The sequence below is a fragment of the Aulonocara stuartgranti genome (genome assembly GCF_965226115.1).
Source record: "Aulonocara stuartgranti genome assembly, chromosome: 15".
Taxonomy (NCBI): domain Eukaryota; kingdom Metazoa; phylum Chordata; class Actinopteri; order Cichliformes; family Cichlidae; genus Aulonocara; species Aulonocara stuartgranti.
The window spans coordinates 10,136,489-10,163,561 of NC_138951.1; the positions used below are offsets into that span (position 1 = coordinate 10,136,489).

A 27,073-nucleotide genomic window follows, 5' to 3' on the forward strand; every position below is an offset into this window, starting at 1 on the left:
GGAAGACAGAGTGTGGGAACACAGGACCTACACTTTCAACACTTTTATTAGACCTGGGTCCAGTGGACCCGAACACCTTGTATGTAATGTAAATGCGTGGGGGGAGGTACAGAAAGTCCAACAAACAATAAATTCTAGCATGCAAAAACTTCTATGAATATTTGTTTGCAATGATCATTGCTGTCAACCAGTTTATCACTGACAATGATGACGATGACTAAAGAAATCTTCCTCTCTCCTTATGTGTTCAAGATAAGAAAACATTGCATATGTTGGTAAAAAACCAAAAAAAACCAAAACAAACCTAGACTGTGCAACTGAACCTGTGAACAGGATGAGTTGCACAGTAAAATGACCAAAGAAGTGTCATGTGTAAGAGCACTCAAGTCAGTTGTTATGTAAGTTGTAACTCTACTTGAAGTGAAGTGCTTTTCCTTAAAATATTAGATATTTGTTCAGCCACTGCATAGAAGAAGAATCTCTCTGAAATGTTCGCTAAAGAATATGAGACGGTTAAAGATTGCACACTGTAAAAAATAACACATGAACAAGGAAATAAACCTAAAACTTTTGTATCTTAGGATCTGAATGCAGCACGCAGAGACTAACTACACAATTCACATTCCTGCGCCATGAAATTCTTTTGACTCAACTCAAGCCTTTGACATATGAGAACGTGACAGTAGGTGAGAAGAAAGTATTATACATTTCACTTCTCCTTAGCACCCATTCATATGTCAATCACCTGAGCCTGGCAGTTAAAAAACAAAACAAAACAAAACAAAGTGTAGGTGAAATCTTCAGCCTACCTGTGGACATTTTAGTGCTGTATGAAAAGCACTGTGGCTGGAGACTGCTAGTACATAAAAGATTCAATTACGGATTTAATACTAAGGCTTTAAAGAAGTTGAGTTTGAAACTCTTGTGAGGTTTTACAAGGATGAGAATGTGACAGGGAGCCCAGTTTTTATTGTTCAGCAAGGGCAAACAGTAAATGCCTGAGCACTTTACCCCCCACTATCACTTGAGCTGATCTCGAAACGCAGGTGTGTCTTTGGATGGTGGGAGGGAGTTTGGCAGCCCCGCTAGTATTCAGCTCAGTTTGAAGAGTTTCAGCTTTGCAGCTTTGCAGAGGCATCATGTGCTCTCCGCTTCCCTTTTTCTCCCTGCTACTGATCTGCGCAACAGGGTCATGGGCGATGGATGTCACAATGCCCTTTATGGAGTACCTGGACCAGGAGCAACTGGTGTGCCTGAAGTGGGGCTTTGACAATCCAGCAGGTGACATTACATTCCAGCTGGCGGTCAACACCACAGGCTGGGTGGGTTTTGGTTTGAGCCCGAACGGAGACATGAAAGGATCAGACATCGTCATAGGAGGAGTTGGATCCAGTGGAAGCTACTTCTCGGTTAGTTATGAAATAATTATAAATGAGCAGCTGTTGTATTTTTACTTATTTAGTATAAACAGCTGGAAGCTTTCATCCTCATTCATCTTGTTTAATTTAATTTTGTGTTTTGGTTTTCTTTTCAGTTTCATATCAGTTGTTTTAGTTTGGATTCTATTGAAAATTATTAATTTTTGTTTAGTTTTTAGATTTGCATAGTTTTAGTTTTTAGTGTTACTGTGTCCTGTTCGGTATTTGTCAAGGACAGAAATAGAAAAAATAGATACAGCGGTGTGAAAAAGTGCTTGCCACCTTCCTGTTTTCTTATTATTACATGGCCCTGTGTGAAAAAGTGATGGCCCACACCTTGTTAAATCACAAATTAACTGTGATTAACCACATGTTATACAAAGCTGAGTTCAGTGTCACTGCCACACCCAGGGATGATTACTGCCAGACCTGCTGAATCAAGAAATCACTTAAATGGAACCTGTCTGACAAACTGAAGCGGGCTAGGAGATCTCAACAAAACATTTCATGATCCAAAGAAAAAGCTGAGAAACAAAGTCACTGACATCTATCAGTCTGGAAAGGGATATAAAGGAATTTCTAAGGCTCTGGGGCTCCAGTGAACTATGGTGAGAGCCATTATCCACGAAAGGAGAAAACTTGGAACAGTAGTGAAGCTTCCCCAGAGTGGCCAGCCTACTAAAATTACTCCAAAAGTGCACTGATGACCCTTCCAGGAGGTCACAGAAGAAACCAAAACAACATCTAAAGACCTGCAGACCTCACTTGCCTCTGTTAAGGTCAGTGTTAAGGTTAGTGACTCCACTAAAAATGGGGCTGGGCAAAAGTGGCCTTCATGGCAGAATTCCAAGATGAAAACCACTGCTGAGCAAAAGGAACAGAAAGGCTCGTCTCAGTTTTGCCGGAAAACATCTTGATGATCCCCAAGATCTTTGGGAAAATATTCTGTGGCCTGATGAGTCAAAATTAAACTTTTTGGAAAGTGTGTATTCTGTTACATCTGGTGTAAAAGTAACACAGCGTTTCAGAAAAGGAACGTCATACCAACAGTGAATTCTGTGGTAGTAGTGTGATGGTCTGGGGTTGTGTTGCTACGTAAGGGCCCGGAAGACTTGCTGTGGTAAATGGAACCGTGAATTACAGTCATCTGCTCGTGACCTCAAGCTGAAGCACACTTGAGTTTTGCAGCAGGACAGTGATCCAAAACACACCAGCAAGTCCACCTCTGAATGGCTTAGGAAAAACAAAATGAAGACTTTAGAATGGTCTAGTCAAAGTCCTGACCTGAATCCGATTGAGATGCTGTGGCATGACCTTAATAAGGCATTTCATACTTGAAACCCCTCCAGTGTGGCTGAATTACAACAATACTGCAAAGATGAGTGGGCCAAAATTGCAGTTGTTGCTGCTAAGGGTGGCCCAACCAGTTGTTAGGTTTATAGAGAGGAATCACCATGCAGGTTTTGATTTTCCCCTTACTAATAAACAGCTTAATTTAGAAACTGCATTTGTGTTTACTTGTGTTATCTTTTTCTAATATTTAACTTTGTCTGATGATCTGAAACAATTAAGTGTGACAAACATACAAAAAAAAAAAAGAAATCAAGACGTGGGCAAACCCTTTTTCACACCACACAACTTTTGTAAGTGATCTTTCAAAAGGACACACCTAACAGTGCCAGAGACTAATGTCTGGCTTTCTGCTGTTGTTTTTTTCCATTAGGATCGATACGCCACGGGCAACTCCATGCCTCTAGAGGATGCACAGCAGAGCTACACTCTCCTCTCTATGCAGGAAAATGAGGGGCAAACCGTCATGACCTTTAAGAGGCCTATTAAAACGTGTGATGATAAAGACTTCCAGATCACTGTAACTATTTTGTTGCTTGTTTCTTTTCTTTCTTTTTTTTCTTTCCCCTTATCACAGTCTGCATGTGTGGGATTAGTGTGACACAGCCATCACAATTATTATTTTTATTTTGTCTAATGAAGGTTTTTTGGTTTTTTGGTTTTGTTTTACAAAATAGTTCCCATAAAAACATAAAAACAAACAAGTGAATCATGCTGAGAAGAGGTGCAACGTTTCTCTCTTCATACCACATCTATAGGTCTCATATGACACCACAATTAGACTTTGTTGTCTAGGCCTGAAACACAAGTTAAGTCTCTTTGTTGTACCCTTTTCTCTGTTTTCCTTCTTTGTTGCCATAGATGTAATTCTCTGGCTAATGCTCAAGTTTCACAGTCTACAATCTGCAATTCCAGTTCTTTTGTTAGGCTCCCCGGGCTTTTTTTCCTCCACACATTGCCCTGGGTTTCCAGAAGAATACAATGGCATGATTTCATTTTGAACACATGAAATGCTACACAGTTCCTAGTAGCAAGACTCAAAGACTATAGTACACCTTTGCAGTAGCACAGAAATCTACACAGTCAGCGCATTAAACCACTTTATGTAACATGTTAAGTTATTTTACAAGGTATAAAAAGATATTAATAATCAGAAACGTCTCACAATATCACCTTCCACAAGAATGTATATATTACTGTATTGCTTCTATGTGTAAGGGATCATATTGCCTGACCTAAATTACCATCTCTCTCTCTCAGGCTCAGCCAATCAAACTCATCTTTGCCTATGGGAAAACAGATGAGATCTCTTACCACGTGTCCAGACGAGGCACCAAAGAAGTAAATCTACTGAACTATATGCCAAAGTCCATCCCAACCAACTCCAGCTATCTTAGTGCTACGGTGGACAACGTAAGAATTACTGACAATAACAGTCAGATCAGAAATATCGTATTGTTTGTTGTTTATTTACCTTTATATTTGTTGTTTACAGATCATAGTCCCTTCCAACACTACCTACTATCACTGCAAAGTTATGCAGTTCCCAAAGTTAAATACAAAACATCATATTTACCAGGTAAGCATTATTTCTTTATGTTTCTGTCGTCACTGTTCTTTCATTTGTGTCTGATTGGGTAATTAAAATGCATATAAAAGCACACCCACATTGATGTATGTGTAAGCATAAATAAACTACCGTAATAAAAAAAGTGTCACAACAAAGTAGACTTTATGAATTTATATGCTGTCATTGTGATTTTTATGTTTATTTCAACCTCGTTCTCCTAATTTACCTCAGATCGAGCCCGTGATCGAGCACCTTGACCTCATTCATCATATGCTGCTGTACCATTGTCCCCCCAAAGTGACAGAGCCTTATGACAAGCCATGCTACATTGGAGACATAGGAGACAGCTGCTTTGGAATAGTGGCTTCTTGGGGAGTGGGAGGCGGGGTGAGAGAGACTGTACACTGTAAACCTAAAGAAGTTAGCAGAAGTTTATTAACTTAACAGTTGGACCTTATCAGAACTCCAATATTTTGATTGCATTTGACATGTACCTTTTGTCTAAAATAAAAGTAAAATTGTTTAATAATTGAATTCATAAATATTTAGTAACAAGAACTTAGTTTTCGTTTATGACTCCCGTGTGAATAAGCTGACATAACTTACGAGGAACGAGTACAACAGAGTCACTGTTTCAGTTTAGCAAAACTCAATATTTATTGTTCACTTTTATAATCGTTTTTTTAAATAAACAAAAGTCAAACATCAACTTTGAAAACTCAAAAACAAGTCAGACAAAATGTAAAGTTTATTTATATTTTTATATGTAGCGGGTACTTAATATCCAAAATAGTTAAAGTTCATCTGAACTGACTAAAATGAGAGAAAATATTGGATTAACTTGAGTTTGTGGGACTGTTTTTTTTTTTTAAATTAAATTTACATCACATCATTTTTTTCTTGTGTGTGTTGTTTCTGTGCCAGTGTTACATCAGTTCTCCTACAATTCATCTCTAAATCTTCAGGTGTACGAGCTTCCGGAAAATGTGGGAATTCCCATTGGAGGAGAGAAGAGCGATGCATTCTATAGGCTGGAAATCCATTACAATAACCCAGAGAGGAAAGAAGGTAAATAGTGAGTTCATTAAAACTAAGGACAAGTTAAAAGAGAAATATGACCCCTTGACCTCTGCAGTGAGGTTGCCGCATTGATCTGGATTATTTTAAAGTGTCACTGAAAATTAATCCAGAGTTGTTCAAAATGTTCATCTTTCACTATGATGAAACATTTCTGGCCTGATAGAAGCCTTAATTTTTGCCACAAACCCCTTCAAACACCATTTTTGGTTTTAACCTTAATTTAACCAGAAAGGAATAATTTTGAGATTTAGAAATTATTCTGAAAGTGTCTTGGACTATGTGGCACGGTGGTTAGCACTGTTGCCTCACAGCAAGAAGGGCCTGAGTTCAATTCCACCATCAGGCCAGGGTCTTTCTGTGGAGTGTTTGCATGGGTACTCTGGCTTCCTCCCACAGTCCAAAGACATGCAGTTTGTGGGGATAGGTTAATTGAAAAATCTATAATAATGCCCATAGGTGTGAACGTGAATGGTTGTCTGTCCCTGTGTGTTGGCCCTGTGACAGACTGGCGACCTGTCCAGGGTGTAGCCCGCCTCTCACCCCATGACAGCTGGGATAGGCTCCAGAACCCCCCGTGACCCTGAAAAGGATAAGCAGAAGCAAATGGATGGATAGATGCCTCAGACTAAAACGGGTAGCATTAATCTTAATCTTACATACCAACGCTGGGAGAAAACCGGCTCCCAGCTAGAGTGGGGGGCACCTGGGGAGCCATGTTTAAATACAGTAATGCTGTGCTTTCCATTGCCACCACCAAAACACCCAGTTAGGTTGGCGATCTAGTTAAAGTGTTGAGGCACTTTGACACCCAGTATCCAACTATGTTTGTCAAAAATTTAATATGCTTCCTATGATCTTGAATTTATTTACTTAACTTTAATATCATTATTATTATTATTATTAGTAGTAGTAGTATTTGACTGTTCTTTTTCTCTCTACAGGCATTAAAGACAGCTCAGGATTAAGATTACACTATACTGCAAAGCTACGGCAGCATGATGTGGGCATTATGACTACAGGTGTCTTACCAGGAAGCGTGAAGTACGATATCCCTCCAAAAGCTAACCAGTTCCACACCTACGGCATATGCAACACTGCTTACTTTTCAAAGGTATGCACCTCTGCAATATGGATTCCAAGATGTATTTAAAAAGTCTGTAAAAGTTTTTTTTCTCCTTCCCATAGTTTTTGAACCCTGTGCCTGATCTTCAAGTGTTTGCTGTGTTCTTGCACACTCACTTGGCTGGGACGAAAGTCAGAGCTGGCCACTTCAGGTAAAAAACAAAAAAAGGCAGACTCTATGCAGCTCAACAGCAATCAATGTCGTCTGCATGAATTTAGAGTTGATTTTCCCGGTGCATCCCACTGCAGAAATGAACGACAGATAGATTTTTTGGGCATAGATGAAAACTACAACTTTGATCTACAACAGGCTGTCAGTTTGGGAAGCATAAAGACAATCAAGCAGGTAAGGGTTCATTACTTCCATGCACATTCATGAACACAATAGAGAAAAATGGAAAACAATTAGCTGTCTATGGTTTTTTCCTTCCACTACAGGGGGATGAAATTGTAGTGGAGTGCACCTACAATACTACCAATCGTGCTTCAGTCACTAAGGTGGGTTAGTAGTGTATGACCTTGTGTCATCATATGGCTTGAATGAAATCAAGACTGCCTGAGTGAAACCAGAAAAAAATGTAGCACAAGTAATCTTAAACAAACAAGTGGTTTACTAGTTTTTGCATCCATATCTTAGAAATGACATGTAATGCACAATGTTCAGCTGTGATTATGACTGTTAAATATGTACTGCTTCCCATAGCAGCAAAATCCTTGTATCAAGAAGCATACAGATATGAACACAGTGTTCCTTCCTATTCATTATAATAATATCAAAAGATATGTGATCTGTAGTGAGGATAGGGAGTCAAGCGGAGACCTGGAGGTGTGCTCTGGAGCGAAGATGAATAAAAAGAAAAAATATCTGTAAATGAGAGGGAGACATTTGTAACGTGTGAAACTGCAGGGAGTAGAGGTAGTGAAAATGAACTAGCTTAAACACCTGGGGTTAACCAGGAATAGAGGGCAAGTGGGGTGGAGATGAGTGTCAGGAATGATTTGTGATTGAAGCAACAGTGAAAGGGAAAGTTTACAGGATGGTAAACCTTGAAAAGCACAATCTTCAAACCATACATCATAATGAGGCCTGTTGTCATGTATGGTTTGGAGATCGTGGCTCTGACAAAAAGAAAAGAGCTGGAGCTGAAGATTCTATTATTTTCATCAGGAACCACACTGGACAAGATTAGAAATGAGTACATCAGAGAGGCAGCTCAGGTTGAACAGTTTGGAGACAAGGCTGAGATGGTTTGGACATGTGCAAAGGAGGGACAGTTGATTTATCAGACAAAAGGATGCTGAAGATGGAGCTGCCAGGAAGGAGAACAAGAGAAAGACCTCAGAAGAGATGCAGAGGGTTGGTGTGACAGAGGAGAATGATCCACTGTGATGACTCCTAAAGGGAGCAGCTGGAAGAAGAAGATCTCGCAATCATTTTACACCATGAAAGCAAGTTAGACTGCATTGAATCTCTAATGCATGCTCCTTTCAGATGGGGTTAGCAACTACCAATGAGATGTGCCTTGCTTTCCTGTTCTACTACCCTGTGATCAACATCACCTCATGCGTTAGCATTCCAGATACCAAAGGAGTGCTGATAGACGCAGAGAAGTAAGCTCTGATGCAATGCTTCAGCCACCCTTTTGATTTTTTTCCCCATACATATGCATTTGAGTAAACTAGCTATATACTGATTTTTGACAGAATACCCATGGATAAGATCACTGAGTATGAAATGATGTTAAAGAAGGCACCGCAATATCAAGCAATCATAAACAGTAATGTAAGTATCAGTCTTAGTTATTTGATACTGTTCTTTTTTTCCTGTGGGATTTAATCAAATGTTTTTGAAGATTAAAAGATAGATACTGGCACCGACAACACGTTATATTTTATTATTTATAGGTTATATAAAATGTTTATATCAATAAGCTTGTTTCTTTACAACTTCAGACATATAGTGGCTGGGTTATTAAAGTACAGGAAATAATATGAATGTGAACGTGATCCCATCATTAACATTTGACCTATTGTTTTTGTTTTTTACATGTATTTATTTTTTATCTAACATTGTTTCCTCCTCTACATCTGTTCTGTATTGTTGCCATTTTGCATTTATGCTAAGCATCTTTGGAGTGTTAATTTTTATAATAATATTTGACTGGCCAGTAAGCCAGGCTTCTATACTGTCACACACATCTATGCATGCGTATTTAAGATTTTATAAATGGTTCTTATGGTTTATGATCAAAATATGATAAACACAGCATAATCACAAAGTTGGAGCTTTTATTTGTCTTTCTCTACAGTATGTGGCATTTAAGTGGAAGTCACTGACAAAAAAAGCAAGATATTTCATTGTTTTTTAACTGCAGAAAAAAAGTGTTATTGTGATTATCTTTTTTTTTATTTGCAGCACAATGCAAACCTTTTCCCAAATGGCACTGTAAGGGATCTGATGAAGACACCTGCTGCTTGCCAGATTAGAAACACTTCAAACAGATTCAGCACATCCTGGATTGTGAATCTTGCAGGAATCATACTTGTGCTACTCTGGATTATATTAATGTAGCCCAGGCATTGGCAATAGAGCCAGTTCCAATCCCTATAAAGGAAGACAGAGTTGTTCAAATCTTTACTGTATCGACATTACATCAGATTTTCCAAGCTTTTGGTTTCTCTTTTTATGATATCATTTATCTTTCTTGTTAAATTTTAATCACAGTCATTTTCTTTAGCACCTGATTGATTTTCATACTAAGCACAGGGACAGGGATATTTACATTACACATATTAAGCCATTAATACTGAAGCACAACTTCAGTTTGTAAGCTGGGATACTGTCTCTACCACAGCAGCAATAAAAACATTTATTGTTTCTGAAATGGCAATAATAAAAGTTTGCATGATTTTCAGTATGAATGCAGTTTTTTTTTCCTTTATTGCATTAATATTTGCTAATTGAGTAGATCAGAACTTTCTGTATTATTAAATCCAAATGTTGGTTGTTAAGATTAACAGTTAATTACAGATCAAGTGTACATGACATAATATGCTTCCCATGTTGCACAAAAAATGACTTTCTGTTTGGTGACATATATTCTATTGATTTAATGTCTAATTGTTAATTTCTGTGTTTAAAAAAAATCTGATCACTCACGGAATAAAGAAATTCACCGGTAGCAAATTGAACTGCCATTCCCGTAGACAAAGATTACAGTTCAGTTGCTTTCCTAAAGGGGGCGCTCTGATTTATTTGTCTGCATGTTACTGACTGTGCAGTCAGAGAATGAATGTGTACGGCTAGCCGGCTGGTAGCTTCGGCAATGTTGTCAATATCAGAATGATATCGCAGCGGGACAGAGGAGAACTTGCTCGGTTTTATACTGTTACAGATCCCAAGAAGCACCAGAAAGGCTACACTGTGTACAAAGTCACTGCAAGGGTAAGTAAATAGACGATGAGCACTGGGAAGGCTAGGCTAATGCTAGGTGTCAATAGCTAGCAGTGTTAGCCAAGCTGTTATGATTATAAAGAGACCCAAATAAAAACGTCAGGTTAACCGTGTGGCGGTGAATTAAAAGTGGCGACAGCTTTTGAGAACATATGTGTAGCTAATGGGCACATTCATACCCTCTCTTGTTTCAAAATACATGCTTTCTATTTGCTAACTTACACTGTCGATTTGAAGCGAATTGAATGTGACCCAGAGTTAACCCGGGTGTTAATGGTTTGATGCTAAACAACTAAGTTAATGTTATGTATAGTGTTGTGATACACAGATATTCAGGAGGTGGCAACTCGTTCTTTTGTTTCGCTACATTTTCAGCTAACAAAACTATTTAACACTTCTGTGTTAAAGCCGAAGTACTTTATGATCCGCATGTTGAGCAGAACCGAAACACAATACGTGTGTACGAATGAGGAGGAGGCAAGTGTAACAGTGAAGTAAAAGGTGGATGAGTTTAAATACCTGGGGTCAACCATCTAAAGCATCTGAGTGCAGGCTGGGTGGAGTGGGTGGAGAGTGCCAGTGGAGATTTCTGGCAGGAGGATAGCAGTAAATGTCAGAGGGAAGGTTTAGAAAGTTGGAGATTAGGTTTAGGTTTAGGTTTGGAGACAGTGGAACTGACAAAAAGAGAGAAGGCAGAGCTGAAGATGTTAACATTTTCATTGGTAGTGACCAGGATCGACAAGATTAGAAATGATTATATCACAGGGACTGACTAGCTTGGGTTGTTTAGAGGCAAGGCTGAAATGGTTTGTACTTATGCAGAGGAAGGATAGTGGATATATTGGGCAAAGGGTGCTTAACTTAGAACTGCCAGGCAGGAATAAAATAGGAAAACTACAGGAAAAAATTAATGGATGTAGTGAAGGAGGACATGCAGAGGGTTAGTGTGACAGGAGGATGCTAGGAATAGGGTGAGATACGTAGAGCAGCGTGCCTACTGATGATTGAGTTTATCTGATTATTAATCAGCACTTATGCGATCACATTGCTACATTCGCATTGTAAAAACTGGACTGGGGCAGGCTGAGTGTCTTTGTCTGGCTGCTGTCCTTGTTATGACTCTGGGTGATGTCTCGTTCTAACACTCGAGACTTCCGTCACTGTACATAATGCAGTCATTGTGACACTCAGAGCCTTGTCCCTGCTCATACTTGTGACAGCCCTGCAAGGAAGTTGCTCTAGCAAGAGATAGGGATCACTCACATGGATTTTCTCTTCTCCCTCTTTTACACAGATAATCTCCAGGAAGAATCCAGAGGATGTCCAGGAGGTAAGACATGCAGCTTTTTTTCAATCCATTTTTTGAGTGGTCAATGCTTCTTTACCTTTGACAACTGAGAAATACCAAGACAAGGGCTACTGTATTTCTCATCCAAAAATAATGGCAAGGAGATATTTCAGTTTCAGATATTTCGTTTTACTCGTTTTAATTCATGAATTTCAGAATCTGGCTTTATGGCTTCTTTACACATTATATCCTGAAACCGAAGCTTAGGTCTTTTAACCAGAAACATTGTGAAATGTAGTTTACAGATAATTAGGCCTACACCTGGAAACTTGTTCATATCTAACTTTTGCACTATTTATTTTAATCTAAATGCTTACTATCTATATATGCCTTGGTATGGACAGAAATCCACCGAAGTTACTCATTAATTATTCTGCTCATTTTACACGGTTTTACAGAGTATTTAAACCAACCATACTTGTCTGTGTTGTGCATGCATGCTGTCTTACATTTCAAACACACTGAGGAATGCAGTTAAGCCCACAACCAGTGCTAATGCAACAGGCATGATGTCAATTACTGTATGTGTTTCTAAGAGACAGAGAGATGTTTTGCCAGAAACACACATACCTCCATTACTGAGTAATCTTCCTGTTTGGAGGATGTGATTGGCCTAGTTTTTCCCCACACCATCCAGCAGCCTAAAATTTCCGCACACCACAGTAGCATCTCAATATGTGGCCATTATGCTTTTCTTTATTCCACTAAGTAACTGCTTCATTCTGGTTGTTGTGGCTTGTATTTAAAGTTTCGAAACACAAGATGACAGCAAAATGTGGACTACATTGATTTATGTTTTGGCCTAGTAGCAGTCACATGAGGGAAAAGTCTCTGGAGTTAAAGGCTGTGGAGTACTCTGGTTGTTATGTTAGCTATTTTTGAGTTTAACAAGATAGCATTATCGGTGACAATGAGCTTGCATTTACAAACAAGTAGAAAATCAGCTGCTTTTGTTCAGTCAACGATAATAATCATAATCCATTCAATTAAAGATAGATAGATCTTTAAACCCCAAATGATTGATTTATCTGTGTCTTCTGTGTCTGTCTTTCTGTAGATAACAGTGTGGAAGAGATACAGTGATTTCCGGAAACTCCATCAGAATCTCTGGCAGCTGCACAAGAATGCATGTGGCCAATCAGAGCTGTTTCCTCCCTTTGCTAAGGCCAAGGTCTTTGGTAAGAAGATGACTTTCTCTATTCCCCTGTGTCACACATTTGCCCTAAAATTATCCAGAGCGAAAGCTTGTCTTGATTGACAGAATTACTCCTCTACAGTTTTGTTCTTCTGTGAGATTTCTTTCGATTCTACAGTACCTCATCTTTGAGTTGTTGAGATTTTGAACAAAGAAAAATGTGAATGTTAGACTCTGTAGTAGGCGTGCAACTAAAGATTATTTTGTTAGTCGACTAATCTGCCAATTTTTTTTTTGATTAGTTAATCGGTCAACAATTATTTCAATAACTCTTATTCCCGCTGTTACCCTGTTGTCTCATCCCAAAGCAAATTAAAATAATGACACAGGAAACAAAGGATTTTGAAAATAATCAAATGTGTTTAAACATTACTCAAGAGGAACTCTGTGAGAATAAAAATTAAATAAATAAAAAATTAGGTAATACAAATTAAAGTGTTAGTAGTATTTTGGCAAAAAAAAAGTTATGTGCAAATAGGAAACTAAAAATGGCTTCTGTCCATAAGTTTAAATAAAGCTTAAAATTAAATCATAAAGATTTTTTTTCCAGTCCAAAATGAAAAAAATTTGCAAAGTTCACAGATGATTTAATTCATGAATGCACGATTGCAGTGAAAATGCTCTGGACTGTTATCTTTGAGATGATGTCCCCAGCTGCTGATAATCATGCTGAGGATCCTCTCTGTCATGACTTCAGTCATTTGAGAGGTGCAAGAGCCTCTTCTCAGGACAAACTCATCTATACGCCTTTGCTTAATACTAGGAAAGCTGAACAAAACAGAATTGGAAATAAAACCAAATCACAAATTTGGTTTTATTTCATAGTTTCTCAGATGGTGTAGTGATCAATACCAATTACACTGTTTAATCCTGATATTGATGTGAGAAAGAAACTAGGAGACAGTGTAGCTACTGCTGTTTAATGGTTTTCTATCGCATTTCACTTACTAGCCAACAAAACTGAAACAGTGTTCGCTTAGCAAGCATCATCCATGAAAAGTTTCCGACAGGTAAGCTAATATAAACATTACTGTACACACATGAACACAAACAAGGTATTAACGCAATGCACTAACTTGACTGCTTAAAACTGACCCATTCAGAGTCGACGTCACAGCTCCAGGGTGCCGGTGTTGTGTCAAAAACTGATTTCCAGATTTTTCCATGCGTTTTATATGTAACGTCTTTAGTGCATGGTTTTAGAACATGATGCGTCGAGAATAAAATTCCACGGTGACAAATTTTCATAGTTGAAGTCATCAATTATATCGACGCATCGTTGCAGCCCTGCTTTGTAGAGATGGATTTGCCCACTTCAGATAGCTTGGTGTTATTATACTGTAAGCAGGCACTAGTTATAATAAATACAGTATAATCACTTGCGTAATGGAAGCATCACTTATGTATGTTTTTTGCATCTGTGTGTGCCTGTCGTAGGTCGTTTTGATGACTCGGTGATTGAGGAAAGAAGACAGTGCTCTGAGGATCTCCTGCAGTTCTCAGCTAATATCCCTGCTCTTTACAATAGCCAGCATATCCAAGATTTCTTCAAGGTATTCTAGTACACATTGACAGAAACACAAGAATAATCGCAAAAAACTTTTGACTGAATTATTTTTTTATTGTCCAGGGTGGTGAGGTCCATGACGGCTCAGAGCTCATTGGACCAGCGGAACCCTTTTCTGAGTTCCTGGCTGACACTCTATCAGACTGTAGCTCTGATGGTAGGGTTGCACACAGAATGTCTTTCCTGTTATTAGTCTTCCTTTCAGCTTAGGTGCTGATTAGTAGGTGCTAATTCAAATTTGCTTTGCGATGTCTGGATATGTTTTTCAGTTCAGAGAGATATCAGTGGGGCAGAAGATTTGACTCTCACATCAGAGTATGGAGGTATGTACAATAAACTTGCACACTTTAAATATTTTGGGATATATATGGATCTAATAAATGGTGAGTGTAAAAAAGGATGGAGAGGGTGAGCATGGGTGATTTGTGACAGAAGAGTGAAACTAAAGATTTATAAGATGGTAGCGACCAGAAGAGACAGGATTAGAAATGAGTACGTGAGAGGAAGAGCTGAGATGGTTTGAACATGTGCAGAGAAGGAATAGTGGACATTTTGGACAATCAATATAGGGCTGCCAGGCAGGAGGAAAACAGGAAGACCACAAAGAAGGTTCGTGGATGTAGTGAAGAAGGACATACAGAGGAGGATACTAGGGATGGGGTGAGATGGAGAGACAGGTGATCTACTGTGGCTACCCCTAAAGAGAGGAAGATGATGATGTAGTTTTGTTAAAGGTTTATGTTTGTAGCTGTCCGTTATGACTGCGGGATTCCTGTTATTCCTAGGCCCATCCAGTGACAGCGACTTGACCTCCCTTGCGGTGGACACAGACTCTTTGGCTGAGTTGGATGATGGCATGGCCTCAGGTCACACCTCCCCAAACCAGCCACAAGGGGGAGCCACCAACATTAGCAGCAGCTGCAGCCCTCGCTTGCCCTCCCTGCATGTACGTCGCACTCCATCACCTGCCCCGGTCCCTGCCTCCTCAGCCCCTAACCCAGAGGTTAGCTGGCCAGGTCGAGCACCGCTCTTCCCCAGCAGTCTGAAAAAATCCACTGGCGGCAACCTTAAGGACGTTAATTCAGACTACTTGGACAAAGCCAGTGAGCTCATTTGTTTTGCTGTCCAAAAGGAGAAGGAACAGGACTACCAGGCAGCTTTTTCATACTATCGCAGTGGAGTTGACTTGCTGCTGCAAGGCGTGCAAGGTTAGTTTGACCAAGAGCTCAATAAATTTCTATATGGTCTCATAGTAGTTGAGTGACACTTGGGCTCAGGAACTTACCTAGAACTCTTGCTTTGATGTTGTAGACTGGCAGTTATTGAAATGCAGAAAAAGCATTGTCCAGAAACCGTCCAATTTGTTAAAATTTCACTACAAATGTACCTTAAAAAGGATCTATTAAGCATAAATGCGTCATTTTTACTTTGTAAGCCATTTAAATTCCATGCTTTTAACTTTAGACTCCACTCTATTCGATCTACTTTGTTAAAAAAATATTAATTACATTTTTTTCTTTAGGTGAGCCAAGTGCTACACGGCGAGAGGCCGTGAAAAAGAAGACTGCCGAATATCTGATGCGTGCAGAGCAAATATCTAGTCAGTATCTGAGAAGCAACATGGGTCAAGGGTCAACACAAACAGTGGTGAGTGGGAGTGAAATGCTGGTTCATAGGCTTTCTGTATTGTATTACACAAATGTTCTTTATATGCATGCATCTACCAGGTTCCTCACACGCACTGCAGTGAAAACATCATAAGTTTGTGAATGAATTGATTAAATGATTAAAGGAAATAAGTTTATCTTTTTGAATGAATGATTTAATTGCATATGTATGAAACACTGAAAGGTTTTTCTTTTCAAGGCCTTTGGGGTACAGTGCTGCTCTTCTTTGAACAGAGGAGGGCAGCAGAGTCCATCTGAGGAGCTGAGAGCTTACAGGGTGTTAGGGGTCATAGATAAGGTATGCTTTCAATTTACAAGTGTTGCATCCTCCAAGCTGACTGTATGACTTCATTTAAGTGTTGTTTCATTCACCCAATCACCAGTTTGCCTTTTTTCTACCAAGTAATTTTTTAATGAAAACACATTTCATTAAAATACACATTCATGTAATTTGATAGCAGAATTCTCACAAAATAATTACACTCAGGGCTAGCAGACATTCGTTAATTTAATGATGACTTCGACCCAGAGTATGGATGTTATCCAACTCCAGATTTCTCTTCCTTGTGTGTCCTTTACTTCTTTGACCATCTCTTTTATCAGGGGTAATAAAACACAGTAGATTTACTGGATGTATGGTAAGGGCTGAGTGTGTGTATGTTTAGCATCAGTTATGACTACCACAAGGTCAGTTTGGGTTGCTGGTCCTCTCAACCAGCTGCCGGCGAAGCAACTTCTCCACTCAGCCATGAAATGACTTGGCAAGCAGCTCAGAGAGCGACACACAACACTGAATCAATGATGCTCATCCTACACACTCACTCAGACACACGCACACACAACAACAAACCCTAAGGAAAACGTTGACACAATACCAACATGTATAACTCCACTGAGGTGCACTCAAAATACACAATATGTCAGAAGTCTTTGAGGCGTTAAAACAAAAAAAAAAAACCTCAATCAAAGATGAAGTTATCCAGCAGTGGTGTTTTCTTTCCTCTTATCTATTTCCACCCCCTCCTCCTTCCTCCTTTTACTTTAAATGGGGACAGCGGGGACAGATGGAGAGAGGTCCTCACCCTGCTGCCCCCACCAGCACCGCCTCACCCACCCCTCCTATCTATCTCCCCCCTTCCCTGATGTTTGTTTCTTAATTATATTAGCACCCTGGCTAGCACCGCCACTCTGTTTACTCACTGCTCCATTCATATCCATTTAGCCTGCACCTGTTTGGTCCCAGTCAGGGTCACATGGAGAGAACGCACTCTCAAAACATACACATGCACCACACACACACACACACACACACTGGGTCGCACACATATGCTCAAGCTCTCCCCTGAGACAGGGAGGGAGTAAACGAGCGATGGAGATGTCAGAGAGGAAAGGAGAAATGAGGAAGAAGGGAGAAAATGAAGATCTCAGGAAGGAAAAAGGGGGGAAGTGAAAAAGAACAGGGAAATTAAATGGGGAAAAAAAGGATTTGCTTTCCCTTTCTGTTGACATCTGACAGTTTAGTGATGACACTGCTAGTAATTACTGCCTCTGTCATGACAAATTGCATAGCTCTGTGGTGACATGTTTTAGACAGCACATGTTCTCTAAAATTGATGCTCAGTCTTGTATATAAACAGAGTTATAAGTGACTCTCACTTTGTTCTGAATGTTTTTTTAAGGACCAAGGAATGGCCAGATTTGCTAGAATATTTCCAAGAATATTTAGGTCTTTTATATCCTTTAAAGCTCTGTTGATTCTTGTTTTTCTGTATAATATCACTGAGACTGTTTGGTTGGCACAACAGGATCTGACATAGTAGTGTCAATTTAGTGTAATTTAGGGGCCTGCATTAATCTCTTAGTAAACCTTATGTGTGTCCTGACCCGGTCATTAAAAAAAAAAAACTGCTTTGGAGGACATAACCACTACATCATCTTAGTCTGCATATGTCTCTTCGTGTCCTGCAATTAATGGTACTCTTCTATTGCAGGTTCTTCTGGTCATGGACAAGAGAACACAAGAGACTTTCATCCTGAAAGTAAGTCTAGTGTGTGTGTGTGTGTGTGCGCGCGCGTTATGTTGTGGTGTGGGTTTTTTGCCCTGCATCCTCCTCGTCCTGACTGTAAGTGTGAAGTGTGCCAGAAGCCCCTGTGTGTGACTGGTGTAATTGATTCTAATGGGCCTGTCCCTGTCAGCTCCTCTGCTCTCAGGTGTGAGACGTGTGCCAGATGCCAACGCACCGCGCAGGCATAAATGACTACACACACGCGTGCGCACACGTGCATGCATGCATACACACTCTCACACCCGATGTGAACTTTACATGTAGCGCTGATAGATTTGTGTGGCTCTTGTGCTGTATGTAGCTTGATGAATCCGGTGACTTTGGGTTGCCACAGGGCATAACTAGCACTTGGTTAATGGGAAGTTTCTCCTTTGCCACATTTTTTTTCCTCCTATTCATGCACACTCTTTTCTTATCTTCTACTTAAATGCTTGTTATTTGAATCAGTGCATATGTTCCCTTTAATGACTCACCTCTCATCTTTTTTTTCTTTTTTTTTATTGCAGGGTTTGAGGAAAAGCAGTGACTGTGGGCGGACGAAGACGAACATCATGCCTCGCTCTGTGCCCCACATGGTGCAGCTGAGAAAGTTTGTTGTCTCAGAAGACACAGTTTTTCTTCTGCTGCAGTATGCTGAAGGTAAGGGACACATTTCAGTCTCATCTGTTTCATCTTCCCTCATTTGTCTTCTTTACCTCCACCTCTCTTTTCCCCTCCTTCTCCTGACTCTCCGGTCTCCTGCCCCTCTCTGTGCCCTTGTTCCAGACAGATGTTTGATAGAGATGGGTGTGTGTCACAGGTCATTATTCTGAATACCAGGTGGCGCCATGCTTCATTAGCTATGCCAACACCTGGGCATCCTTACATCCCACTCACTCTAGGATGTGTGTGTAGACTGTGTGCGTGGGTGAGTGCATACTATGAATGGCAGCCATATTTTTTAACGCCCTGTAACCTATTCAATCTGGTGTACTCCATAACCATCCTGTGCTAATATTAGTGGACAGTGTTGAATTTCATATGGGATGTTCAGCAGGATTTGATAAAGCCAATCAGAAACCGTTTCACTCATTATGACTCACTCCTGTTACACGAAAAAATCCCGTAGTAGTCCTGCTTTTATAGTATTAACATGGAGGTAGTTGATAGGCTGAATAAGGATAGACGGGCAGACGGAAAGAGGCAGTGACCTGAGTGACATTGGACAAAACAACATGTGGATGGGTTTTACTTTCTAAGCCATCGAGCTGCCCCGCTATCATTATCATCACTGTGAACTTCGTATTCATTCTAATTGCACACAGCAGATGCTAGCTCCCAATTACTTACACTACAGCTGCGTGTGATACGTATGTATGCCTGTGTGTATGTAGCCACTCTTTTTTTTTTTTTTTTGATGTAGCATTTTCAGATTCAGAAAAGTGAGATGCTACGGAGCCCCGCAGGGGACATAGGAAAAAAAAAATTAAGACGGACTTTTGCGAGATCTCGCAAAACAAACTCGGGATCTCGCAAAACTAACTCGGGATCTCGCAAAACTTTCTCGCGAAAGTTGAATTCCAACAATGGCGGCAGCTACTTAGTTGTAATATTACTCTTTCTGGGTCACAAAATACACTTTTAAGATATTTTGAGGCGTGAATTTAGTTGTGTAAACGTCAGATACCTGCTCGGTTTACAAGACATCACATATTTGCAAAAGTGCTCCGACGTTTTTGGAGATCTGACACCCACTAGCTCGAAGCTAACGGGAGGTCGAGACCTACTACAGCCGGGAGGAACACCGCTTTCCCGGCACATCGTGCCTCGACCTCCCGGTCGGCTTCGAGCTGGCGGCCACTAGCTCGAAGCTAACGGGAGGTCGAGACCTACTACAGCCGGGAGGAACACCGCTTTCCCGGCACATCGTGCCTCGACCTCCCGGTCGGCTTCGAGCTGGCGGCCTCCGAAGAATGCGGCTAAAACTTTTGCGAGATCTCGCAATACTTTTGCGACATCCCGAGTTTGTTTTGCGAGATCTCGCAAAAGTCCGTCTTAATTTTTTTTTTCTAACTAATTTTTTTTTCTCCCATGTCCCCTGCGGGGCTCCGTAGATGCACATCTGGAAAATGGTGTCAAAAAAATGGGGATTTCTACCTGCATGGAAATCCCCAAACTCTCAAACTCATTTGTGTGCCAATACTTTGTTGTACTTAAGTCAGTTATTAATTAATCAGAATCAGAATACTTTATTGATCCCTGGGGGAAATTATTTTTTGTTACAGTGCTCCATTTTAAACCAACATTAAGACAAGACAGACAATACACTAACTAAGAATAGTACAATATATACATATATATACATACATACATACATAAGTCACTCATAGATAAATAGTTGGAAAAGAAACATGTGTAGTTGTAGCAGCAAACAGTGTGTTAAGTGGATGCGTTGTACAGGGAGATGGCCACAGGCAGGAATGATTTCCTGTGTCGTTCAGTGGTGCTTTTCGGTAATCTCAGTCTCTCACTGAACGTGCTCCTGTGACTGACTAGCATGTCATGGAGTGGGTGGGAGGTGTTATCCAACATTGTCTTTATCTTGGACAGCATCCGCCTCTCCGACACCACCTTGAGGGAGTCCAGCTCCATCCCCACAACATTGCTGGCCTTACGGATTAGTTTATTAAGTCTGTTGGCATCTGCAACCCTCAGCCTGCTCCCCCAGCATGCAACAGCATAGAGGATCGCACTGGCCACAACAGACTCATAGGAAATCCTCAGCATTTTCTGGCAGATGTTGAAGGACCTCAGTCGCCTCAAAAAATAGAGACGACTCTGGCCCTTCCTGTAAAGTGCTGTGGTGTTTTTAGCCCAGTCCAGTTTATTGTCAATGTGTACTCCAAGGTATTTATAGTCCTCCACAATGTCAACACTGACCCCCTGAATTGAAACAGGGGTCAAGTGTTTCCTGGTCTTCCTGAAGTCCACGATCAGTTCCTTGGTCTTTGCCACGTTGAGCTGCAGATGATTCTGCTCACACCACGTGACAAAGGAGTCGACCACAGCCCGGTACTCTGTCTCATCATCCCTGCTGATGCATCCAACCACCGCAGAGTCATCAGAAAACTTCTGAAGATGGCAGGTCTCTGTGCAGTGGCTGAAGTCTGTGGTGTAGAGGGTGAAGAGGAAGGGGGAGAGGACAGTCCCCTGTGGTGCCCCTGTGTTGCTGATCACCTTGTCAGACACACACTGTGGGAGACGTACATATTGTGGTCTTCCTGTCAGGTAATCAACAATCCAGGACACCAGAGAAGCATCCACCTGCATCGCTGCTAACTTATCACCCAGGAGGGTCGGCCTGATGGTGTTGAAAGCACTGGAAAAGTCAAAAAACATGACCCTCACAGTGCTCGCCGGCTGGTTCAGATGGGTGTAGACACGATTGAGCAGGTAGATGATGGCGTCCTCAGTTCCGAGACGAGGCTGATAAGCGAACTGAAGGGGATCCAGGTGTAGTCTTACTATGGGTCGCAGCTGGTCCAGGATGAGCCTTTCCAGGGTCTTCATGATGTGGGAGGTCAATGCCACGGGCCTGTAATCCTGGGGGCCACTGGGACGTGGCGTCTTTGGTACAGGGACGAGGCATGATGTCTTCCACATCACCGGGACCCTCTGCAGACTCAGACTCAGCATAAACAGTTTATGAAAGACTCCACACAGCTGGGGGGCACAGGTCTTGAGGACAAGGGGACACACTCCGTCTGGTCCAGCAGACTTGCCTGAGTGAAGTCTCCTCATTTGCATCTCAACCTGGTATTGAGTGAAGGTGATGGGTGGGGGAGGGGTGTCAGGAATCTCACAGGAGGCAACAGCGCCATGTGAAGAGAGAGGCTGGCACAGTGGTGTGGTTCTGGATTCCAGGCTGACTACAGGTGAGGTTGTGGGGGTAGGAGCAGACACTGTGGTGTCGAATCTATTGAAAAACAGATTCAACTCATTGGCTCTATTCTCACCTCCCTCAGTTCCCCTGCTGTTGGTTGGCCTGAATCCAGTGATGGTCTTCATGCCCCTCCACACCTCTCTCATGCTGTTCTGCTGGAGTTTCCACTCCAGCTTCCTCCTGTAATTGTCCTTAGCCTCTCTGATCTTGTCCTTTAGTAACACCTGGATCTTCCTCACCTCCTCTTTGTTGCCCCCTCTGAAAGTCCTCTTCTTGTTGTTGAGGAGGGCTTTGATGTCCTTAGTCACCCACGGCTTGTTATTTGGGTAACAATGAACAGTCTGAGCTGGAACAATGGAGTCGGTGCAGAAAGTTATGTAGTCTGTGATACACTCAGTAAGCCCATTGATGTCCTCGGCGTGAGGCTCACAGAGTGTTTCCCAGTCGGTCACCTCGAAACAGCCCTGTAGTTCTGCTAAGGCCTCCTCTGACCACCTCCTGACAGTCCTGGTGGTCACAGGTTCCCTCCTCACAATTGGCACATAGCGGGGGGTGAGGTGAATCAGGTTATGATCTGACCTACCAAGTGGGGGGAGGGAGGAGGAGCTGTATGCATCCTTGACGTTAGCATACAGTAAGTCTAAAGTTTTCTCTCCCCTGGTGGGACAGTCCACATATTGTTTGAATGTTGGTAGTGTATTGTCCAGTGATACATGGTTGAAGTCACCCGAGATCACAATAAAGGCACTCGGGTGCTGAGTCTGTAGCCGAGCTATGGCAGAGTGGATAGTGTCACATGCAGCTGTGGGGTTAGCAGAGGGGGGTACATAAACAGCCACCAAGATGACGTGAGAGAATTCCCTGGGTAAATAATACGGCCTGAGTCCAACAGCACACAGTTCAGTGTCCGGGCAGCAAATCCTTTCTTTGATTGTTATGTTGGCAGGGTTACACCATTGTTAACTAAAACAGCAAGCCCACCTCCTTTCCGCTTACCGCTAGCGATGCTGTCCCTGTCCGCCCGAACAGTGTGGAAGCCTTCCACGGAAGCATTCTCATCGGGAATGTCCTGGTGCATCCATGATTCGGTGAAACACATCAGGCTACACTCTCGGTATTCCCTCTGACTCCGTACCAGTGCTGAGAGCTCGTCGATTTTAATTGCCAACGATCGCACATTACCCATCACGATAGACGGCAGACACGGTTTAAACCTCCTCCTCGCTTCGAGCCTCCGCTGTCTCACCGTCACCTTTTTTCTTCTCTTCTGTCCTTGACCTCTGCATCCCCGATGTGTTTTCCTCCAAATTTCAGCTGGTACTTCTGCGGGCCTGGCCAGCGAACCGGCCGGCATCAGGGCGATCAGCTGATCTCTGGAGTAAACAGTCCGTGCGTGTAGGAGATGTGCCGCGGTCCCGTTCCTTGATAAAAGTAACAGTTCCACGGCCACCAGAAGAACAAAAACTCTCTCAATCCACATGATTGAGTAAGAGATAGAAAACGGAGGAAAATACAAGTCAGGAAAAAAAAGAATACGTAGGAAAAAAAAGCTAAACTAAGAGAAAAGCAGGAGCGACTGTAACAGGCTGCACGCTGGTTGGCGCATGCGCACTAAGTACTTGTTAAGTAGTTAACAAGTACCAGTAAATTTTAAGTGAAGAATGGAAGAAGAGTGTAGAGGCGTAGAATCAAAGGTGTTTCACATCCAATGTAAAATTTGATGTTATGGTTAGCTTAGTCACCTGACCTCTCCACATAGACGATCTGTAATGTGTTCTCTAGAGCAGTGGGCTCCTGTTTTATCATGAACTAGAGGGTGGCAGCTTGTAATGCAAATATAACTATCGCACTTTATATTATGCACTGTCAATAATTATTACATGATTATCACATCAATACCAATTCGCCATGATGCAGAATCAGTGGGAGCCCAGAGCTTGTTTCATGGCTTTATTAGCTAGCTGGGCAATATTATACAGAGTAGATGTGGAGCGTGTGAATCACCTGTTGCGAAAGTTGCACCTGAAGCTGCAATTTAAATGGGATTCTTGACATTTTCTTTTAAATACAGTTTTCTTTCCATTGTCCTCAGCTTTTTGTGAGGGTTAGCTTTCAGAGTTACTGATGCATGGGGGCAGAAAAAAATCTCAGAACTAAGTTAAGTGCAGGAGTTAAGTCCAACTCGAAAGTGGCATTGTTTGGAAAAGTAAAAATGTCTGGAAAACTGATAAAAAATAAAATACATACAATTTTAAGCAATTTTCTTCTGTCTTTGCGGCCTGGTAGCAGTCCTCAGGCCAATGGTTGGGGACCTCTGGTCTACAGGAAGATAAGTTGTTATTGTTAACGCTGGAGCAGAAATGTTTTAGATAAAGAAAACTGTTTCCTAGGAACAAGATTATGTGTTCATGATAATAATCACAAAGAAAAACAGGAAAGTGATTATCTAGCTAATATTGGCTCATTTGTTTCTGTCTGCTCCCTAAGTTCTACTTCTGATACCTCTGGTTCTCCCCATATTGTGCACTGTTTTCTTTTTAATGCTCTGCTTTTTTCAGGTGGGAAACTGTGGTCTCACATTGGAAAATACATGCATAACTCCAGCCCAGAGGACAGCTTTGACATCCCTTTCATCCAGAAAAGTCACACAACTGCCGTGCGCTCTCCTCAACATACCATGCCACAGCTGGAAGTAGATTCAGCCAGCTGTGGTTCGGTGCCTGTTGCTGATTCAGAGTCTGTCTCTGGGCTACAGAAGGAACCCGAGAGCCTCTTTTCTCCTCTTAAAAGCGTTCTTCCTCCCAGGCTTGTGGAGCAAACTGACTCTGGAGCCACTTCTGAAGAAGAGTGCACCAACAGCTATTTGACCCTTTGCAATGAGTATGAACAGGAGAAAGTAGAACCGGATGCACTGCAGGAGGAGGAAGAGAAGAGCGAGCAGGAAATGCTCTCATTAGAGGTACCTAATGCAACGACCACCACATCGTCACGTAGCCGCTCACTTCTCAGCAATGAAAGCCTTTCTTCACCAATCAGTTCTCAGGAGCTTGGCTTCTTCAGTGAGTTGTCTGATAAAAGCGGTAATGCCCAAGACAGCGATCAAAACCGCGGTGAGGGACAGGATCACAATGAAGTCTTTAGTCCTTTACGTTCCCCCGCTGTGCCTCTGTCTTTAGATGAGTCCAAGAACACGCCAATGGAGTTTTTTCGTATTGACAGCAAAGACAGTGCAAGCGAGGTTATGTGCCTTGAACTAGGAGAGCAGCGTCCCTCTCATAAACAAGTCCCTTTCTTTTCTACGTCCGACCTGGACTCAGGTGTAACTGAAGATCTTCCAGAGCTGGCTCAGGAGGTCAAAGGTCCCGGGTTGGATCTTTGGGGTTTGGACTGTAGTGATAAAGCCTCCAATGAGTCAGTGCCAGTGATCTCATTTAAAGAAGCAGTAGTGGAGGATGAGGGGCATCCACCAGACCTTTTGGTGAACCTCCCTGTAGTGAGTGGGACTGCAGACTCTTTACAGGAGGAATTGGAGACTTCAGGAGTGTGTCTGGGCCTCGAGGTCACGGCCTCTCCTCAAAAGTTCATCCAGCCAGATGTCTTACAGCTTCATACTCAGCCTGAGGAAGAGGAGGAACAGCCACTGGAGCAGGACCTTTCATCTTTATGTACAGCCTCTGCAACTTGTGACACGAGTGTTGCATCTCCATCTCCATTCAACTCGCTTTTGGATGACTACAGTCTGGCATTGGGACAAGAGGCTTCTGACAAAATGTTTATCCACTCTGAACGCCAAAATAATGACCTCCCTCTTGACACAGGCATTCCAGACACTGATTCTCATAGTGAGAAACTAGAGCCCAGTGCAAGAGTAAACACAGACTTGGTTCCAAACAGCACAGGCTCTGACTCGGCCACAAATGGCACAGAGGCCTGTGGAGCGGTTGAGAATTTATTAGGACTTGATGACGAATCATCAAGAGTTATTAGTAATACAGGTGGCAGCGAATTTGATAAAGAAGTATCCCGGCTGTTTGCCGAGCTGGACAAGCTGTCGTTGGCTGCTTCCCAAGCTCGTATCCCGGAGGAGTTTGTACGGTGCTGGGCAGTAGAGATGGTGACAGCCTTGGATTCTCTACACCAAGAAGGGATCATCTGCCGGGACCTAAATCCCAATAACATCCTGCTTGACCACCAAGGTCAGACTTTTTTTTTTTTTTTGTCCATACCCTTTATAATTGTGTTAAGGGTTTTGTTTTTATTCTGTCGGGCATTTAATCAGTCCTTAAAGGGGAATAAGATCAAAATTAATATTTAGTTATGTTTGATAAGTAAAGAAAGAAGGATATGCAGTTTAATGACAGAATGTTAATAATTAGTCTAGTTTACCATACTTTTCCAACCTTGGTAATAGCTACCCCAAGTCATCATTCCCGTCACTTCTTGGTGGATTACTGGGTACATGGGTAACATGTATGTTAAGGACTTTTACACATGAAACTAGGGCTGTTCGATATGTGGTGTCGCAAAATAAACAGTTTACGGCAATATTTTTCATCGTTTTGATGGTCACTGTAGTGTAGGGCTGCTCAATTAATCGAATTTTAATCTCGATTACGATCTGGGCTTTCAACGATCATTAAAAATGACTGAGCCGATTATTAGCCCCTCCCTCGTGCTTTACTCTCGCGCTGCTCCGTGTGGAAAATCGAGCGCACCTCTCTGCATTTCGAACACGTGTCAAAATAATTAAGAGCAGCGGTCCCCAACCCCCGGGCCTCGGACCGGTACCGGTCCGTGATTCGTTTGGTACCGGGCCGCGAGAGTTGAGGCTCAAGTGTGAAATGTATAGTTTTCAGGGTTTTTATCAGTTTTCAGCGTTATTTTGTTATCGCTTTTATCGTTAACTCGGTTTCCCTGGGTCTTTTCACGTGTGTTATGAATAAATCTTCTTTTTTTCGGTACCGGTACTAGTTTTATTTTGTTGTATTTATCCGCGACACCTTAAAGGCGGTCCGTGAAAATATTGTCAGGCATAAACCGGTCCGTGGCGCAAAAAAGGTTGGGTACTGCTGATTAAGAGGACCCGAGGGAAGCTCGGAAAGCTAAGCAGAAGTTATTTGGAGAGGAGAGTGACTGCCGTTGGTTGAAAAGAGAGGTAAAAAAAAAACTAAAGTGGTGTGGAAACATTATGGGTTTGCGGAGTCAGACGTGGATCAAGTAGACATAGTGTGTAAACTTTGCTACGGTGTCGTAGCTGCACCACAGAGCAACAATGCAAAGTTTACTAAACATAGATGTTTACATTTTTCATTTA

The 27,073-nt window shown here is 41.8% G+C and overlaps 2 protein-coding genes across 3 annotated transcripts in view; both read left to right on the plus strand.

Moving 5' to 3' along the window:
- Positions 1 to 1,123: 1,123 nt before the first annotated feature.
- moxd1l (monooxygenase, DBH-like 1, like) lies at positions 1,124 to 9,467 on the plus strand. Its single transcript, XM_082504414.1, has 13 exons — positions 1,124 to 1,409; positions 3,142 to 3,288; positions 4,029 to 4,181; positions 4,264 to 4,347; positions 4,570 to 4,725; positions 5,304 to 5,406; positions 6,360 to 6,529; positions 6,604 to 6,692; positions 6,790 to 6,886; positions 6,979 to 7,038; positions 8,033 to 8,151; positions 8,245 to 8,323; positions 8,957 to 9,467. The coding sequence occupies exons 1-13, from the start codon at positions 1,140 to 1,142 to the stop codon at positions 9,110 to 9,112; spliced, it is 1,683 nt and encodes a 560-aa protein (XP_082360540.1). The 5' UTR covers positions 1,124 to 1,139; the 3' UTR covers positions 9,113 to 9,467.
- A 301-nt stretch (positions 9,468 to 9,768) lies between these two features.
- The window catches only part of rps6kc1 (ribosomal protein S6 kinase polypeptide 1), a 28,596-nt gene continuing 11,291 nt past the window's right edge, over positions 9,769 to 27,073 (plus strand). The window contains exons 1-12 of one of the 2 annotated variants that reach the window (XM_082504398.1): positions 9,769 to 9,985; positions 11,289 to 11,324; positions 12,400 to 12,520; positions 13,975 to 14,090; positions 14,168 to 14,261; positions 14,374 to 14,427; positions 14,890 to 15,312; positions 15,627 to 15,751; positions 15,971 to 16,069; positions 17,763 to 17,810; positions 18,344 to 18,476; positions 24,318 to 25,955. In XM_082504398.1, the coding sequence (XP_082360524.1) occupies positions 9,884 to 9,985; positions 11,289 to 11,324; positions 12,400 to 12,520; positions 13,975 to 14,090; positions 14,168 to 14,261; positions 14,374 to 14,427; positions 14,890 to 15,312; positions 15,627 to 15,751; positions 15,971 to 16,069; positions 17,763 to 17,810; positions 18,344 to 18,476; positions 24,318 to 25,955 (2,989 nt within the window). In that variant the 5' untranslated portion in view covers positions 9,769 to 9,883. Of the gene's footprint in view, positions 9,986 to 10,322; positions 10,472 to 11,288; positions 11,325 to 12,399; positions 12,521 to 13,974; positions 14,091 to 14,167; positions 14,262 to 14,373; positions 14,428 to 14,889; positions 15,313 to 15,626; positions 15,752 to 15,970; positions 16,070 to 17,762; positions 17,811 to 18,343; positions 18,477 to 24,317; positions 25,956 to 27,073 lie in introns of those variants that run through there. The other variant, XM_082504399.1, reaches the window with a different exon arrangement.

Excerpts from the sequence above, each read along its gene's own strand:
- moxd1l (XM_082504414.1), top strand. The coding sequence starts at position 1,140 with ATGTGCTCTCCGCTTCCCTTTTTCTCCCTGCTACTGATCTGCGCAACA. Across the intron at positions 1,410-3,141 it reads CCAGTGGAAGCTACTTCTCG|GATCGATACGCCACGGGCAA; the intron begins GTTAGTTATGAA and ends TTTTTCCATTAG. Across the intron at positions 4,182-4,263 it reads TTAGTGCTACGGTGGACAAC|ATCATAGTCCCTTCCAACAC; the intron begins GTAAGAATTACT and ends TGTTGTTTACAG.